The sequence below is a fragment of the Rhinoraja longicauda genome, chromosome 2, assembly GCF_053455715.1.
Source record: "Rhinoraja longicauda isolate Sanriku21f chromosome 2, sRhiLon1.1, whole genome shotgun sequence".
Lineage (NCBI taxonomy): Eukaryota > Metazoa > Chordata > Chondrichthyes > Rajiformes > Arhynchobatidae > Rhinoraja > Rhinoraja longicauda.
Window position 1 is genome coordinate 93533280 of NC_135954.1, and position 20293 is coordinate 93553572.

The 20293-nt window shown below is 43.0% G+C and overlaps 1 protein-coding gene across 2 annotated transcripts in view; it reads right to left on the reverse strand.

The window, feature by feature from the left end:
- xylb (xylulokinase homolog (H. influenzae)) overlaps positions 1 to 20293 on the reverse strand; it is a 219325-nt gene that overhangs the window by 147399 nt on the left and 51633 nt on the right. For both annotated transcript variants that reach the window (XM_078424322.1, XM_078424331.1), the window contains exon 15: positions 16018 to 16114. In XM_078424322.1, the coding sequence (XP_078280448.1) occupies positions 16018 to 16114 (97 nt within the window). The remainder of the gene's footprint in view (positions 1 to 16017; positions 16115 to 20293) is intronic.

Below are 20293 nucleotides of genomic sequence, written 5' to 3' on the forward strand. Positions count from 1 at the left end.
ATACGACATAAAGTGCTGGAGTAACAAGCGGGTCAGGCAGCATGGAAAAAATTGTAATGTTTCGGGTCAGGACCTTTCTGTTACTCAGCCAGTCAGGCAGCATCTCTGGAGGACATGAATAGGTGATGTTTCAAGTCAGGACCCTTCTTCAGACTGATTATAGCGGGGGGGATAAAGCTGCAAGAGAGGTGGAGACAGGCATCTGTAGTTCCTTTGTGTCTAGAAGCTATTTAAACATGTGGCAGTGATGAGGTTGGTGGCAAATGTTACGTGGCTCTTCAAATTGAGTATGAGAATCACACAATAATCCTTCTAAATAACATGACCAAGGCAGAACCCAGGTGTCACTGGAGGTTCATGGCCATACGAGGAGATTAGTACCAGATAAAGGACAGCACCTTTCAGTGGCAACAAAGAAGAAAAATCAGATCAGTAATGAGAATCTTACAACTTGACATTGAAGATGAATCCAGAGCAAAGTGCAACTAGCTCACAAGGTGGTAAAGGTGTTGCATAAATGCATTAGATGTGGAAATAATGAATTGCAGATGCTGGTTTACAGAAAAAGGTACAAAGTGCTGGAATAACTCAGTGGGTCAGGCAGCATCCCTGGAGAACATGGATAGCTGACATTTCAGATCGGGACCCTTCTTCAGACTGACCGTAGCGGGGGGGGGGGATAAAGCCGGATGAGAGGTGGGGACAGGCATCTGCAGTTGCTTGTGTCAACAAGCCATTTAAATATTTCTGAAGAAAGTTCCCGACCCGAAACATCACCTATCCACATTCTCCAGCGATGCTGCCTGACCCGCTGAGTTACTCTAGCACTTTGTGCCTTTTTTTAAACTGCATACAAATTGCTGAATTTATCTCTGCATTGGGCTTTGGAAAAGCAAATTAGTTTGATTGCAGTATGATTTCCATTTGACAGTGCTGCGTGTTGTTAATTGCTCGTGACCACTCCTGCAAGGCAGTGTATAGGACAGTTTATAACGGGATTGATTGCTTTAGCTTAGTGCCCACATGTGTGCCTTCAGTCGACCATTTTGTGGCATTATTGTCACCCTGATAAATCTTTGTAGCCAAATGCCCCAAAGCAACTCAGAAGAGAGTTAACAAAAATTCTGGAACCAAGTTTAGTTTAGTTTATAGCCAGGTGTACTGAACGAAAAGCTAAGGCAGCTGTCAAAAGGCTTTGCCAAAGAGTTAGTGAGCGGGGGAGGGGGTGGGGCTGTTGATCGAGGCAATCGCTTGACAATTTCTATGGCCTCCTGCGGCATAGCTAACAACCTATGTTCTTAAAGAGACAAGATGTAGAAACAAAGAACTGCAGACACAGGTTTATACCAAAGATAGACACAAAGTGCAGGAGTTACTCAGCGGGTCAGGCAGCAACTCTGGAGGAAAATGATAGGTGACATTTTGGGTCAGGAAAAGTGACTTTCAGTCTGAAGAAGGGCCTCAACCCAAAACATCATCTTTCCGTTTCCTCCAGGGTTGGGGGGGGGGGGGGGGGGGGGGTGGCTTCCGTTCTTTCTAACCAAAATCCATTATAAAGAGATCCGGAATAACAAGGGTACAATGTATTTCAACGAGATTTTAGAAAGAGGAATCAATGTATCATAGAAACCTATGGAACAGTCCATCGTGTTCATGCTAGCAAAGATAGGGTAGTTGAGGTTCAAGAAGAAATATTGGAGTTTAGGCCAAGTCATAAGAATACATGACCGCCAATGCATTTGCGCTCATTGGTAAAATGGCCATGAAAGAATTGAAGTCAGACAATGCTGACAACACCAAACAACATAATTTCACTAGGGTACGGTGATAAAACTATTACTATTTTGAACTTCTTCACATTGTTTAGCCTTGGGTTTAAATTTAGACAAATGCCCAATTTCAATGTTGCCGTCGGTGCACCAGGACCTTCGACTGTTGACAAGCCTACTTGGCTGGATAATCACAAAGGCCTCAACTGCATAGACATTTCCATTTCTACGGCCACAGCTAGAGTATTACCAATATGTGACTGACACTGTAGCTGACAGGCTGTAGAGAACCCTGCCAACCAACGACTGCTGAGCTGCAAATATTATCTGAAATCTGTAGGATGCCTTGGATTTTCCAATTTAAGTAGTCATTTTGCAACAAACCAGTCAACTGTGGAACCAGAAGTAGAAATAGACTCTGAAATCAGCTACTGACACAATGATATAGTGATGTCTTTCCTTAAAAATAGGAACGTTTATGTTAATCTTGACCGACGATGTATGTCACGTATTCTTTGTAGTTCATCCCCAGGGCCTGATGGTCTGCATCCCAGGGTACTTAAGGAGGTGGCTCTAGAAATAGTGGAAGCATTGGAGATCATTTTTCAATGTTCTATAGATTCAGGATCAGTTCCTGTGGATTGGAGGATAGCAAATGTTATCCCACTTTTTAAGAAAGGAGGGAGAGAGAAAACGGGTAATTATAGACCAGTTAGTCTGACATCAGTGGTGGGGAAGATGCTGGAGTCAATTATAAAAGACGAAATTGCTGAGCATTTGGATAGCAGTAACGGGATCATTCCGAGTCAGCATGGATTTACGAAGGGGAAATCATGCTTGACAAATCTACTGGAATTTTTTGAGGATGTAACTAGGAAAATTGACAAGGGAGAGTCAGTGGATGTGGTGTACCTCGACTTTCAGAAAGCCTTTGACAAGGTCCCACATAGGAGATTAGTGGGCAAAATTAGGGCACATGGTATTGGGGGTAGGGTACTGACATGGATAGAAAATTGGTTGACAGACAGAAAGCAAAGAGTGGGGATAAATGGGTCCCTTTCGGAATGGCAGGCAGTGACCAGTGGGGTACCGCAAGGTTCGGTGCTGGGACCCCAGCTATTTACGATATACATTAATGACTTAGACGAAGGGATTAAAAGTACCATTAGCAAATTTGCAGATGATACTAAGTTGGGGGGTAGTGTGAATTGTGAGGAAGATGCAATAAGGCTGCAGGATGACTTGGACAGGTTGTGTGAGTGGGCGGATACATGGCAGATGCAGTTTAATGTAGATAAGTGTGTGGTTATTCACTTTGGAAGTAAGAATAGAAAGGCAGATTATTATCTGAATGGTGTCAAGTTAGGAGGAGGGGGAGTTCAACGAGATCTGGGTGTCCGAGTGCATCAGTCAATGAAAGGAAGCATGCAGGTACAGCAGGCAGTGAAGAAAGCCAATGGGATGTTGGCCTTCGTAACAAGAGGAGTTGAGTATAGGAGCAAAGAGGTCCTTCTACAGTTGTACCGGGCCCTGGTGAGACCGCACCTGGAGTACTGTGTGCAGTTTTGGTCTCCAAATTTGAGGAAGGATATTCTTGCTATGGAGGGCGTGCAGCGTAGGTTCACTAGGTTAATTCCCGGAATGGCGGGACTGTCGTATGTTGAAAGGCTGGAGCGATTGGGCTTGTATACACTGGAATTTAGAAGGATGAGGGGGGATCTTATTGAAACATATAAGATAATTAGGGGATTGGACACATTAGAGGCAGATAACATGTTCCCAATGTTGGGGGAGTCCAGAACAAGGGGCCACAGTTTAAGAATAAGGGGTAGGCCATTTAGAACGGAGATGAGGAAGAACTTTTTCAGTCAGAGGGTGGTGAAGGTGTGGAATTCTCTGCCTCAGAAGGCAGTGGAGGCCAGTTCGTTGGATGCTTTCAAGAGAGAGCTGGATAGAGCTCTTAAGGATAGCGGAGTGAGGGGGTATGGGGAGAAGGCAGGAACGGGGTACTGATTGAGAGTGATCAGCCATGATCGCATTGAATGGCGGTGCTGGCTTGAAGGGCTGAATGGCCTACTCCTGCACCTATTGTCTATTGTCTATTGTCTATCAAAAAGAAAAGGATCGACTTTTCTCTGGTAACCAACTGTTTTGTTTTCACAATTCAATTCATTGGGATTTTATTTGAATTGCTGTGGCAGTGCTATGGAAAAGGGCACAATATTTTAACTCCCCCTTTTATGTTGATGGTTATTGGTTTTTAAGTACTGTTTGTAAAAACATGGACAACATAGGTCTATCATATAGTTAATATGAGAATAATAGTTCATAATACTATAATGAACTATTACGAGTTCATAATAGTGTTATGAACAAAGTACTAGTTCATAGTATTATAAACTATGTACAATAGATCGTAATAGTATTTTACATCCAGCTTTCGGCAATGTAATAAACAAGATTTTGCTTCAATGTCACCTGTGGCTTTGTTCCTGCAAATTACGATGAAGATTAGAATAAGAACCAATTCCCATATCTTTTTCACCCCGTGAAGATAAAATCTCAACCTTCTATCGTAAACCATTCCCCTGCTTTCAGTTCTAAATTACTTGGATTTCACTTTGTATGTGTGCCTCAGTCTTGTCTTTTACTGTTAGAAACAACACTTCTAACTACCCGCTACATCTTCCCATACTTCAAATACTAGAATTTTCAATTTTCAAATTTAAAAAGGGCATGATTTTTTAAAAGTCTCTTTTATTTGTATGTATTTTATTCCATACACTCTCCCACCCCCCACATTTTCCATACTATCTTTCATGTATGTTTTAACAGAGTAATTGTATGTGCCATTTTGTAAAAGGCATGAATTTTGACACAATTTCTTCCAGCTCCACCTCTGAATGACTGATGCACCATTGGAGCCACAGAAATCAATTCCATTAAACACGACCGTACACTTCTGACCACTTGGAAAATCTCTCCTTAACTGCTACTCTCGTTTTAGTGATACTGTAATCTACTTGGTATGTTATCAAAGGGTTTTGTAATGTTTATGTAACATTGAACCTGCTCCATCATTATATCTGGTACCATCTCAAATAGTTCTATGTGATCATCCCTTTTGGAATCCCTCTTATGTATCAACGATCTTCTCTTCTTCCAGATACATTGCAATTTCACTGTAAAAATTTCTAAAAATGTTGCAAAAGGTTTCTAAAAAATACTGTTAACTGGCATGTAATTAGGTGTTTTGCTCTTTCATCCTTTCTACATGCAGGATGATGCACGTTATCAACATATGACTTTCTCCATTTATTGTCTGATCAAAGTTAAGGAATTTAACAGACTCTGCATCAAAATAAATATTGGTGTGTTAACAGAAATCTTAAAAGGAAATCTCATTAAGTCAAACACGACGTAATCAAAATTACACCTTGCATTTCCTAGCAGAAGCTTCAATATCCAAGGCTTGTGTGTTTCCAAGCTGACAGTGGCATCTTCGGTCAAGTTCCCAAGCGCTTAGGCTGGGAAATCTGTCCACTGAACGCACTACAGCAGCCCCATTCAATTGAAAGGATGTCATTGGCTACCCGGAGAAAGTAACTTGAGCTTTTTTGTACAGAAACAAGGAATTGCAGATGCTGATCTACAAGAAAAGACTCAAAGTGCTGGAGTAACTCAACTGGTGAAGCCGCATCTCTGGAGAACACAGAAGTGAAGTTTTAGGTCAGGACTGGCATGTTTTCCAGAGATGCTGCCAAACCTGTTGAGTTACTCTAACATTTTGTGTCTTGTTTAGTTTAGTTTATTGTCACTTATACCAAGGTACAGTGGAAAGCAAGTTTGCTGCATGCTATCCAGTCAATGTTTTGTGTTTTTGTATGCTTTAGTGTTTCAAATTTGAGTAAAATACTGATTTCATATTACTTAACATTAGTTTGCTTTATGAAAGTATCGGATACCTTTATAACAATTTTAAAAAAAGACACTATTACTCAATCTTCCAGATCTCCCTACCCCAGAAAGAAAAAAATTGCCATGGAGGACCACAAAGAAGCACATTGATACCTGGCATTGAGGATGTAGGTTGGGGGCTGGGGAGGTTGGAGTTATCCAAAAAGAGAGAATACAGAGAAAGGGTGTATGCTCTCTAGAGTATCAAAGAATAAGGTGAAACACACAAATATTTCAACGTGGCAGATGTAAGAATAACATTTCCTCTTCTCCACCCATTTGCTCTATCTTTAGTCATTTACTTCACTTATCTGCTAATCAAACCCCCCTCACCTTTATCCACCTGTCACTTGCCAGGGTTTGTCACCTCTCCGTTCCCCCCCCCCCCCCCCCCCCCAAACCTGTTTTCGAGCTTTCTCCCCCCGCACCAACCCTACTATAATCAGTCTTAATAAAGCACCTAAGAGGGAACCTACTTAGGAGCTGAGAGCCTCAGGAGGTTCCCACCAACTAAGTTGGCTTCCACAGCTTGGATGCACACTTATAGTGGGCACCTAAGTTGTGGAGCACCTATCCACCCAACAACGTGGGTGCCCGTCCATTCCCACCAGTTGCCTGACCCCGAGTTACTCAACATTTTGTGTTTTGTTCAAGATTCAAGCATCTGAAGTTCCTTGTATCTGACATTTTCCCTTCCTGGGGTGCTTGGAATCAATGATCACTGTTTCAAAATGAGGGATCAGCCATTCGGGGGAGCGCAGTAGTGCACCGGTAGAGTTGCTGCCTTACAGTGCCAGAGACATGGGTTGGATCCTGACTACGGGTGCTGTCTGTGCGGAGTTTGTACGTTCTAAACGTGGACGCGTTGGTCTTCTCCGGGTGCTCTGGTTTCCTCCCACACTCTGAAGGCGTACAGGTTTGTAGGTTAATTGGCTCTGTAAAAATTGTAAATTGTCCCTGGTGTGTAAGATAGTGGTAGTGTACGGTGTGATCGCTGGTCAACGCGGACTCGGTGGGCCGAAGGGCCTGTTTCCACAGTGTTTCTCTAAAGTAAAGCAAACTAAGGTAAAGCAAAGAAGATGAGACGTAATCAAATTCAGATGATCTTCACCAAATGTATTTGTGAAATTCTCTACTCACGAAGGATGCAGAGGTTCAGTGTGGATTACATTTAAGATTGATATTGATGGATTCCTGGTTTTTAAGGTATGGGGTTAGTACAGGAAAGTGGCAGTCACATCTCACTAAATCACGTAGCAGACACAAGGGGCCAAATGATCTTACGCTACATCTATTTCTTATTTAGTGTAGGAATACAGCTTGGAAACAGGCCCTTCGGTCCACCGTGTCTACACCATCCATCGATCACCTGTTCACACTGGTTCGCTGTTATCCCACTTTCGTATCTGCTCCCTACACACTAAGGGCAAATTTAAAGAGGCCAATTAACCTTCAAACCCGCACGTCTTTGGGATGTAGGGGGAAACTAGAGCACCCGGAGAAAACCCACGCAGTCACAGGGTCAACGTGCAAGCTCCAACAAAACATAGAAAATACGTGCAGGAGTCGGCCATTTGTCCCATCGAGCCAGCACCGCCATTCAATATGATCATAGCTGATCATCCAAAATCAGTACACTGTTCCTGCTTTCTCTCCACATTCCTTGATTCCGTGTGCCCTAAGAGCTAGATCTAACTCTCTCTTGAAAACATCCAGTGAATTGGCCTCCACTGCCTTCTGTGGCAGAGAATTCCACAGGTGAAAATGTTTTTCTCTGGGTGAAATTTTTTTCCCCTCATCTCAGACCTAAATGGCTTACCCCTTATTCTTAAACAGCACCTGATGTCAGTCTTGAACATGACCTCTGGCAGCGGCTTGACCCACTGTGTCAGTGTGCCTCCCTTGAATGTTTTTAAAAAGGAAAAATCAACCTTTCACATTTGTCATTGCAATTAATTCATAACCAAAAGACTCAGATATAAACTACAAAAATTTCAGGCAAAGAACTTGTCGAGCAATGCAACGCAGTCAGCTTGCCTGCCACTGACTTGCTGATCGCAACACAAAAGTGTGCAATTTAGTTAAATGTGCTGGGCAAAGGGATTGCAAAGTCCCAGTGTAATTAGTGCAGAACAAAAAGAAAGAATCTCTTTCAATGGATTGTAATTTATGGCTGTAATAGAAGTAGGTTTCTAGTGCTCTGGTTCTGTCAATGATTCTGTGTTGTGACAGCCACATACAAAGCAGCATCTCTGTGCAAAGGGGGCTAAAACCGACAACGTTCTTTTCCAGTCATCCATCACTGCAGATAAATATATTTATCTATTTAAAATTGTGAATGTTATTTACCCTGGATGGATTCAACAAAGTGAAGATGCACAGCAAGATAATTGGAATTAGCTCCAACTTACCTGCCCTGTAAATGTGTATTGAATTCAGATTACTCTCCACAAACAGCAGTACTTTTTCATTTGGAATGAGTCTAAATGGAACAATGCCGCATCTCTGTCCAACACTTATTGAATCCAAGTTAAAAGGAGTCAGTGTGAATTTCTTTTTTGTAAAGGGCCTTTCTTTATAAATTGATAAACACATCCTTGCCTAATCTTGCACAGCCAAATCTCTAATAAACCACCATGGATTTATTGGCTACATTTCAGGTACTCAATTAACCTTCATTACATTCCCAAATGAATGCAGGAGTAAACTATTTGGGTGTCAGAAAACAAATCAATTTGTTTTTAAAAGGCTACACTTGACCCAGGTTCACCCAACAGAGAGTGGTGGGTGCCTGGAACATGCAGTGGTGGAGGAAGATGCAATCGTGACATTTAAGAGACTTCTAGATAGACACAAATTACTGGAGTAACTCAGTGGGTCAGGCAGCATCTCTGGAGAAAACGACGTACCTGTCAAGGTGCCTCTTAAATGGTGTTACTGTTCCTGCCTTCACCACCTCCTCTGGCAGCTCATTCCAGATACTAACTACTCTATGCGTGGAACATTTACCCCTCAGATCACCTTTAATCCTTCCCCCTCCCACATGAAAACTGTTCCCTTTAATTTTTAACACAGTAAACAGACTGGCTATCTACCCAATCTAGGCTTCTCATAATAAATATAAGAAGGAATGGGTAGCATTTCTTCCAGTCTGAAGAAGGGTCTCGACCTGAAACGTCGGCCATTCCTTCTGTCCAGAGATGCTGCCTGTCCCGCTGAGTTCCTCCAGGTTTTTGTGTCTATGTTCGGTTTAAACCAGTATCTGCAGTTCCTTCTTACTCATAATAAATATATCTCTACCATGTCACCACTCCGTCTCCTACTCTCCAGACAAAACTCCTCATATAACTCAAGCCCTCCAATCTCTGTATTCACCTTGTGAATCTTATCTGTTTCCTCTCAGCTTAATCAGATCCTTCCAAAAGGATGGTGACCATTGTCTCACAATACTCCTAGCGCAGCCTAACCAATGTTTTTATACAAATGTAACATGACATGTCAGTTCAGTTTAGTTTATTGTCACGTGTACCTAGGCACAATGTTTTGGAGCCATTTCCAGAGTCCAGTCCATGCTCTAGGTATTATCAGGTATTACCAGTATTATTAGGTATTATACCTCTAGGTATGGACTGGAGCCCCAGGCCGCAGCTGTTGCTTTCCTTGGACATCTGGATCAACCACGAGCCGATGTCCTCTCCTCGCCTATCCACCTTTGTTCCCAGGAGGTGCCTCCCGCAACTGACCTTGACCCCGGTTCACTCTCCTCTCCTACCGACCTTGACCCTCGCCGGTCACATCTGCCGTCGCCGACTCTGGTCTTCGGAGGACATGCAGGGAACGGCTCAGTAGGCTTCATCTTCCGGGCTGCAGTCAGCCGGGTCGTACGAGCTGGGGCTGATCTGGCGCCTACCGCCTGTAGGCCGCAGTCCCCCAGGTCTTGCGTTCGGGCGCGGGGATCCGGCTCAACGGCTACCGCCTGTGGGCCCTGGTCCACTATACTGCTTTCATCTGCAAACTTACTAGTCAAGCCATTAATATTCTCATCCAAATTATTAATATATATGGCAAACAACAGGAGACTCAACACCAATCCCTGTGGCGCTCCACTAATCGTTGGCCTCCAATCAGAAAAATAACCCTCCGCCAGCACATCGCCTCCTACTGCTAAGCCAATTTTGTATCCAATTTGTAAACTTGCCACGGAACCCAAGTGTTCTAACCTTCTGGATCGAGCTACCATGCGTTGTCAAAGGCATTGCTTATGTCCATGTGGACGATGGCTACTACCTGCTCTCACCAGAATGGGTTGAGAGGGAAAATTAGATGACCCATGATCAAATGGCGGAGCAGACTCAATGGACACAATGACCTAATTCTGCTCTTATTTCTTATGATCTTGCGATGATCAATCCTCTTCAAAAACTCAATCAAATTGAGAAGACATGATTTCCCATGCACAAAGCCATGTTGACGATCCCTAATCAGAAGATTATCAGAAAATGCTGGAGTAACTCAGCGGGTCAGGCAGCATCTCTGGAGAAAAATATGTGATGTTTAGGGTCGGAACCCTTCTTCAGAGCTTGCCTTTACAAATGCAAATACCCCCTGATCCGTAGAATCCCCTCCACTAACCGTCCCTCCACTGATATAAGGCTCACCGGCCTATAGTTCCTTGGGGTATCCCGGCTGCCTTTCTTCAATAAGGCACAACATTAACCGCACTCCAGTCTTCTGATATTTCATGTGTGAACAAGATTTCAGGCCACTGATCCTTGGATGCTCACAGGCATTTGATCTTGCTCTTGAGGCAAAACAATTTCAATGGGACAAAAGCTCTACATAGAAATTGCAGCTAGAAGAATTTCAATGTTCAGGAAAAATCTGCTTTGTGCAATGTGCTGTTTGATTGCAGCCACTCGTGAATGCAGCAGGTATAGAAAAAGTAATCTCTTTAAAAACTGCTTGAGATGAACTCATTGACTGGCAAAAGGGAAAATATTATCCATTATTATACTTCTGGATTTTCCAATGTATCTTGCAGTTCAAAAATAATTTATTTTTGATCAATTTAAGGAAAATTATTTAAAAATCCAAAGTGTCTGTCTCACAAGCAAGAGTTCCCTAGATGACCAAAAAGATAGCATGGAGGGAAAAAAAGTGAACATCTGACATTGAGCTCCCACTGAAATATGTAAATCTTTGCTGGCTTCAAGTGAGGTACAGTAAGAAAATACAGTCTGAAGAAGGGTCTCGACCCGAAACGTCACCCATTCCTTCTCTCCTGAGATGTTGCCTGACCTGCTGAGTTACTCCAGCATTTTGTGAAATAAATACCTTCAAGTGAGGTACAGGTGATTGGAGGAAAGCAAATGTGCTCCACCTTTAAGGAGGGCAGAAGAGAAAAGGCTGGTAATTAGAAACCTATGAGCCTAACATCAATGGTTGAGAAATTGTGTCATGGACATCAATGGTTGAGAAATTGTGTCATGGAGTCATGCAGCACAGAAACAGGTCATTCAGCCCAACTTGTCCATGCCCAACTTTGGTCAGCCCAACTTGGCCAAAATGCCCCATCTAACAGTCCCATTTATCCGTATTAGGCCCATACCTGTCCAAACCCTTCCTATGCATGTACCTGTCCAAATGTCTTTTAAATGCTGTTGTAGAACCTGCCTCAACTACTTTCTCTGTCGGCCGCACAATGGTACAATGGTAGAGTTGCTGCCTTATAACGTCAGAGACCCGGGTTTGATTTTAACTATGGGTGCTATTGATACGGAGTTTGCACATTTTCCCTATGACCGCGTGGGTTTTCTCCGGTGCTCTGGTTTCCTCCCATGTCCCAAAGATGTGCAGGTTTGTTGGTTAATTGGCTTCTGTAAATTGTCCCTAGCGTGTAGGATAGAAGTAGTGTACGGGGTGATTATTGGTCGGCGCGGACTTGGTAGGCCGAATCATCTGTTTCCATGCTTTATTTCTAAACTAAACTAAACTCTGGTGGCTCGTTCCATATACTCAACCACTCTCTGTGTGAAAAAGCTGCTCCACCTAGTAAATCTTTCCCTTCTCACCTTAAACCAATATAACACAATATATCTTTATTGTCATTGTACAACGAGATTAAGAATGCCACTTCCATATCGATGCTATAAAATAAATAAAACACGGCGAAAATAAAAACAACAAAAAGGGAAAAAAAAAAGAAACAAGGTAAAGTGCAAAAAGGTTCATGCAGAGTCAGTTGTGCCAAATGACCATGGGGGCAGAGACAGATCATGGGGGGCACTCAGCAGGTCTAGTTCTTGATTTTTCTACTCTGGAAAAAGAATAGTCTGGCATTCATCCTATCTGTTCTCTTCATGATTTTATACACTTCTGCAAATCATCCCTCAGTCTCCTGCACTCCAAGGAATAAAGTCTTAGCCTGCCCAACTTCTCCTTATAGCTCAGCCCCTCGAATCTTGGCACCATCCTTGTAAATCCTCTCTGCTGCCTTTCCATCTTAATCGAATCTTTCCTGTAGCAGGGTGACCAAAACTGAACCTGCTGGAAATTACTCTGAGGGACAAAGTAAAACAACCCACAAAAGTGGAAGCAAACAAAAATTGATTTCAAACGAAATTATCACATGTGAAGGTTTGGACAAAGAGAGGTTCAAAAGAAAGTAGTGGATGAGGAATGAGGACTGATCAGACAGAAGATTCTAGTAAGAAAATTCCATGGGTGAAGGTGCAGCTTTTTGCCCCCCCCCCCCCCCCCCCTCCCCAACCCCCCACAATCAATCTGAAGAAGGCTTCTGACTCGAAACGTCGCCTTTCTCCAGAGATGCTGCCTGACCCGCTGAGTTACTCCAGCGCTTTGGGTCCTCACAGTTGTCAACGGTAGGGGATGGGGGATAGAAAAGCAGAGTTTGAGATATGAAGATTTATCACAAGGTTTTAAGGCTTGTAGTAGAGACAATGAACAAGAGTCAAGAGTGTTTTATTGTAATATGTCCCAAACATATATTTGAAATTTTGTATACCTCAACCAAATATGCCAGGTTATCAGAATTTTGTTCTAAGAAATCTATAAAGAAACTGAGCAGAATGGACAATAACTGCTCCCTAGTGGTGGATGGAAACGATTGCAATCTCTGTTACAAACAGATTGGATTCACCTTCTTTCCACTTGACTTGTCCAATAAAATTTTGACAAACTCCATTAATTTCATTAACTAATCTGAACAAAGCAAATTTTTAAAACATATTTTTGTCCCGGGAGATGCTCTTTGCAGTCATCAGTTGAAAGTTAATTTGAAAATTTGTGTTCTGTAACCTCAGCTAATTGAGATTAGCTTTCTCTTATCACATAGAGATTCATAGAGTCACAGTGTGGAAACAGGCCCTTTGGCCAAACTTGCCCAATTGTCCAACATGTCCCATCAACATTTCGCACATGTCCCTCTAAATTTATCCTATCCGTGTACCTGCCTCAACTACCTCCTCCGGCAGCTTGTTCCATAAACCTTGCATTCTTTGTGTAAAAAATCTACCTCTCAGGTCCCTATTTATCTCCCCCCCCCCCCCCCCTTAAGTCTCAGGTTCTTGATTCTGTGCACACTTTACCTAAACAAAGTGGCATTAGAGACAGTCCAGGGGAGACTTTTCTAAATTCCAGCTAATCGCAGCTGTTAAGCTGACATACCTTCTCTGAATTGCTTCCAAAGCATTTACATCCTTTCCTAAATAAGACAACCAATGCTGAATACAATATTCCAGAAACTCATCAATACTCTATGTACCTGAAGTATAACTACATTTTCATTCGATTCTGCAAGCAATAAGTAATGACATGCAAGTCATTACATTAATTGTAACACTTTGAGGCCTCAGTGGGGATCCATGTGGCATCCTGCTATTTGTTCATGCCAACCAGAGAAAGGTTCACTCATGCCTAGGTGCTGTTTCCTGTCAGCCATCAGTTTCCCCATTGGATTCAATGATGGGTTCAGCAGTCGACAGAAGGTCAGATGCAAGAGATCAGATGTGCTGGCATCTGACCTCCGGGTCACTCCAGACCTTTACACAAGCACGCACACGAGTTAGAAACAGTCTGAGCCATGGATAGCTGACAACTGGCACTTCCCAAGGGAATAACTATCAGTCAGAGTGACCTGGCCTGATGTGGGGGCAAGGATAATAGGGCCTTCAGCCAAGCACACAACTATGGACTTCTCTAAACCACTGAGAAATTAAATTCTTGATATTGGAAAACGTGTTTCTTATTCCTCCGAGAAGCGTGAAAAATAAACGTGGATTTATAGGGAATCGTGTTATTTCCTTCATTTGTTTTATTACAAATTCTAGCTATACGACTACGTCAAATAAAAGGCATGAATAGAATGACATAAAATATGAACTCAGGAACACAATGACCCAAAATAGAAACCTTTCAAAAGCATTGTCTTTTCCACTGATCTTTACATGATCTTCTGACCTTTAACCAATACTTATTTCAGTCAATATGAAAAGCATACAAAGTGCTGGAGTAACTCAGCGGGTTAGGCAGCATCTCCGTTGAACATGGATAGGTGGCGTTTTGGGTCAGAACCCTTCTTCAGACTGGGTCTGAAGGCATCATTTCTGGAGAACATGGATAGTGACATTTTGGGTCGGGACCCTTCTTCTAACTGGGTCTGAAGAAGGGCTCTGATCCGAAAGACATGTGGCCATGTTATCCAGGGATGCCGCCTGACCCACTGAGTTACTGCAGCACTTTATGCCCTTTTGTGTAAACCAGAGTCTGCATTTCTTAGTTTCTAAAATAAGAAAAGCATAAGCATTTGTTCTTTTCTCCCCGTCAAGGACAAATTTAACATTGGCTTTTATCACATAGCAAAAGTTATAAAAGGTAGTGAAATTACCCACATACACTGAAGAATGAGGAGTGACCTTAACTAATACTCACAAGATGCTGAAATGCACTATGAATGTAGTTACTGGTATACTACTTCCCTCTATTGAGTCTAGATGAAACTAATAAATTAATCAGCAAAAATGTTTTGCAAATTAACTATAACACTAATTTATTGACATTGCATGAGTCAGATTGAGGAAAATTTAAAAATAGGCAAGACACTAATTAAACATGCTGAAGCACACAATTCAAAATATGAAACAAGGCCATCTGAGTTTCTACCACTCTGTGCAAGACCAATCCAATTCTCTGCTCTCTCCTAGTCACCTTGCGTTTATTTTATTTTAAAGACCTAACCAGTTCTCTTCTGAATGGCATGACTCTAGATGCTCACCACTTATGTTCAGCACAGCAGTGCAGCTGGTAGAGCTGCTGCCTCACAGCTCCAGTGGCCTGGGTTCAATCCTGACCTTGCCTGCTGTCTGTGAGGAATTTGCATGTTCTCCCTGTGACCGTGTTTCCTCTGGATGTTATGGTTTCCTCCCACATCCCAAAGACGTGCGCGTTTGCAAGTTAATTGGCCTCTATAAAATTGCCCCTAGTGTGTAGGGAGTGGGTGAGAAAGTGGGATAGTGTAGAAGTCAGTTTTAGTTCCTTTAACATTAATTATATGTCCACATGCTCCTGATTGTTCGGCCAATTGGAATAGTTTCTCTCCAGCTGAACTTCTTCTTAATCTTGATTGCCTCTGAAGGCTTTCACAGATTAATGAGGCCTTTAAATAACATTGAACAAACTTTAAAGTAGGCTGCTGAGGTAAATGCTAAAAATTCTAATGCACGATTCACAGAAAAGGCAGGAAGCCCATTTGGTGTCTGAACCAATCTTCTTTCTTGAAACAAACATCTTCACCATTCCAAAATTCCAAATCTACCTTTTGTCAGACTTTTGTCATGGTAGTGAAGCACTCTCTGAGTCAGATTCATACAGCATGGAAACAGGCCCTTTGGCCGAACTTGCCATGCTGACTAACATGTCCCATCTACACCAGTCCCACCTGCCTGCGTGTGGCCCAAATCCCTCTAAACCTATCATATTCATGTGCCTGTCTAAATGTTAAACGTTGCAATAGTACCTGCCTCAACTAACTCCACCGGCAGATCGTTCCCTACACCCACCACCCTGTGTGTGAAAAAAGGTACCTCTCAGTTTCCTATTGAATCTTTTCCCCCCTCACCTTATACTATGTCCTCTGGTTCTCGATTTCCCCTATTCTGGACAAGAGATTCAGTGCGCTGTCCATTCCATTCCTCTCATAATTGTGTACACTCTGGCCACCATGCCCTTCTAAGACAATCCTACCACCATGCTGCAACAGGGAACTATTACTTACAGACTTTGTAGCCCAGCTTCTCAGCATATGATCTTTTAGCCAGCATCTGACTCTCAATAACAGCTCGAATTTCCGTCTCTTCTGAAAAGTTTGAGACCTGCAAACAGCCAAATAGAGATATTACATTTTAATTATCTGCATTTAGAAAAGGAAAAATATTGAAAGAGCTGTAAAATAAAGAACGTGATGCTGAAACCTGGTCATTGTGCTAGGGAAGTTATGGTGCATATAGTATATTCAGGCAATGCCACTATTCAGGGTTTGTCTTTTTAAAACTACAGGGCATTTTTTAAAAATGCCAGATTATTGCTGGCATTAGATTTAATATCAATTCTTTGTACAACATTAGTAAATCCACTTGTAATTCCCAATGATTAGATGTCAGTTTTGCAGTTAGTATTTCAATATTATATCCTAAGCAATCAGTTAAACTTCCCTCAATTAAATCCCAGAATTTAACTCAGGCTGCTAGCACAGGCAGACAAAATTCTACGTTCTGTCTATATTCTGAAGTCATTTGCCAATTATTACCTTGGTACATGTGATAATAATAAATCTAAATGGGCGGCACAGTGGTGCAGCTGGTAGACCCGCTGCCTCACAGCGCCAGAGAACCAGGTTCAATCCTGACCAAGGTGCTGTTTATGTGGGTTCTATAGAAACATAGAAACATAGAAAATAGGTGCAGGAGTAGGCCATTCGGCCCTTCGAGCCTGCACCGCCATTCAATATGATCATGGCTGATCATCCAGCTCAGTAGCCTGTACCTGCCTTCTCTCCATACCCCCTGATCTCTTTAGCAAAAAGGGCCACATCTAACTCCCTCTTAAATATAGCCAATGAACTGGCCTCAACTACCTTCTGTGGCAGAGAATTCCACAGACTCACCACTCTCTGTGTGAAGAAATGTTTTCTCATCTCGGTCCTAAAAGACTTCGCCCTTATCCTTAAGCTGTGACCCCTGGTTCTGGACTCCCCCAACATCGGGAACAATTTTCCCGCATCTAGCCTCTCCAACCCCTTAAGAATTTTATATGTTTCTATAAGATCCCCCCTCAGTCTTCTAAATTCCAGCGAGTACAAGCCCAGTCTATCCAGTCTTTCCTCATATGAAAATCCCGCCATCCCAGGGATCAATCTGGTGAACCTTCTCTGTACTCCCTCTAAGGCAAGAACGCCTTTCCTCAGGTTAGGAGACCAAAACTGCACACAATACTCCAGGTGCGGTCTCACCAAGGCCCTGTACAACTGCAGCAGAACCTCCCTGCTCCTAAACTCAAATCCTCTTGCTATGAATGCCAACATACCATTCGCTTTCTTCACTGCCTGCTGCACCTGCATGCTTGCTTTCAATGACTGGTGCACCATGACACCCAGGTCACGTTGCATCTCCCCTTCTCCCAATCGGTCACCATTCAGGTAATACTCTGCTTTCCTGTTCTTGCCGCCAAAGTGGATAACCTCACATTTATCCACATTATATTGCATCTGCCATGCATTTGCCCACTCGGCTAATCTATCCAAGTCACTCTGCAGCCTCCTAGCATCCTCCTCGCAGCTAACACTGCCACCCAGCTTCGTGTCATCCGCAAACTTAGAGATGTTGCATTCAATTCCCTCGTCCAAATCATTAATATACACTGTAAATAACTGGGGTCCCAGCACTGAGCCTTGCGGTACCCCACTAGTCACTGCCTGCCATTCCGAAAAGGACCCATTTATTCCTACTCTTTGCTTCCTGTCCGGCAACCAATTTTCTATCCACCTCAACACTGAACCCTCAATACCGTGTGCTTTAAGTTTGTACACCAATCTCCTATGTGGGACCTTGTCGAAGGCCTTCTGAAAGTCCAGATATAACACATCGACTGGTTCTCCCTTATCCACTCTACTAGTTACATCCTCGAAAAATTCTATAAGATTCGTCAGACATGATTTGCCTTTGGTAAATCCATGCTGACTTTGTCCGATGATTTCACCACTTTCCAAATGTGATGCTATCACATCTTTAATAACTGACTAGCATTTTCCCCACTACCGATGTTAGGCTAATTGGTCTATAATTCCCCGTTTTCTCTCTCCCTCCCTTTTTAAAAAGTGGGGTTACATTAGCTACCCTCCAGTCCTCAGGAACTACTCCAGAATCTAAAGAGTTTTGAAAAATTATCACTAATGCATCCACTATTTCTGAGGCTACTTCCTTAAGCACTCTGAGATGCAGCTTATCTGGCCCTGGGGATTTATCTGCCTTTAATCCATTTAATTTACCTAACACCACTTCCCGACTAACCTGGATTTCCCTCAGTTCCTCCATCTCATTAGACCCCCGGTCCCCCGCTATTTCCGACAGACGGTTTATGTCTTCCTTAGTGAAGACAGAACCAAAGTATTTGTTCAATTGGTCTGCCATCTCCTTGTTCCCTATGATCAATTCACCTGTTTCCGACTGCAAGGGACCTACATTTGTCTTAACTAATCTTTTTCTCTTGACATATCTATAAAAGCTTTTACAGTCAGTTTTTATGTTCCTTGCCAGTTTTCCCTCATAATCTATTTTCCCTTTCCTAATTAAGCCCTTTGTCCTCTGCTGGACTCTGAATTTCTCCCAGTCCTCTGGTATGCTACTTTTTCTGGCTAATCTGTATGCTTCATCTTTTGTTTTAATACTATCCTTGATTTCCCTTGTTAGCCACGGATGCACTACCTTTCCTGGTTTGTTCTTTTGCCAAACTGGGATGAACACTTGTTGTAGTTCATCCATGCGACCTTTAAATGCCTTCCATTGCATGTCCACCGTCAACCCTTTCAGCATCAATCGCCAGTCTATCTTCTCTATCTTCTCTAGTGAATGGCATGATTGAATCAGCCTCCTGTACCTTCCCTGGCAATCCATTCTAGATTCTCACCATTTGTGGGTGGCACAGTGCTGCAGCTAATAATGCTGCTGTCTTACAGCACTGGAGACCCAGGTGCGATCCTGACCTCGGGTGCTGCCTGTGCGGAGTTTGCACATTCTCCCTGTGACAACGTGAGTTTCCTCCAGGTGCTCGATTTCTTCCCACATTCCAAAGATGTGCAGCTTTGTAGGTTAATTGCCCTCTGTAAAATTGTCCCTAGTGTGTAGGGAGTGGATGAGAAAGTGGGATAATATAGAACTAGTGAGAACAGGTGATCGATGGTCAGCAGGGACTCGGTGGGCCAAATGGCCTGTTTCAATGGTGTACCTCTGAACTAAAATAAACTGCTCCTGTTATACACATTCTCCCTGTGACAGCGTGGGTTTCCTCCGGGTGCTCAGGTTTCCTCCCACATTCCAAAGACGTGCAGTCTGTGGGTTAATTTGCCTTTGTAAATTGTCATAAATCCGTTGGGGAAAGTGGGATAACGTAGAACTAGTGTGAACAGGTCAATGGTCGGCGTGGACTGGGTGGGCCAAAGGGCCTGTTTTTATGCTGTCTATTTAAATTGAACTGCGCTAAATCCCTGACCACATTTTTGGATCTGTCTTTTACAAGCGATTAGTCAGATCTAGGTCTTGGACAAGGGGCATTGCCTTTTGATTAACAGTGTAATCTTCAGTAAAAATGTCCTGTCTGGCACTTGACCTCCTTTACTTTTTTCCCTTTTATTGGATCCAGTTTTGGTCACCCTTCCATAGCAAAGATGTTGTTAACATGCAAAGAGTGCAGAGAAGATTTACGAGGATGTTGCCAGGATGAGGGCCTGAGCTATAGGGAGAGGTTGGACAGGCTCCTTGGAACACAGGTCTGAGGGATGATCTTGTAGAGGTCATAGAGTCATGGAATCATAGAGTGATACAGTGTGGAAACAGGCCCTTCGGCCCAACTTGCCCACACCGGCCAACAATGCCCCAGCTACACTAGTCCCACCTGCCTGCGCTTGGTCCATATCCCTCCAAACCTGCCCTAACCATGTACCTGTCTAACTGTTTCTTAAACGGTGGGATAGTCCCAGCCTTAACTACCTCCTCTAGCAGTTTGTTCCATACACCCACCACCCTTTGTGTGAAAAAGTTACCCCTCAGATTCCTAATAAATCTTTTCCCCTTCACCGTGAACATATGTCCTCTGGTCCTCGATTCTCCTACTCTGGGCAAAACACTCTGTGCATCTACCCGATCTATTCCTCTCATGATTTTGTACACCTCTATAAGATCTCCCCTCATCCTCCTAGGCTCCATGGAATAGAGACCCAGCCTACTTAACCTCTCCCTACAGCTCACACCCTCTAGTCCTGGCAACATCCTTTAAATCTT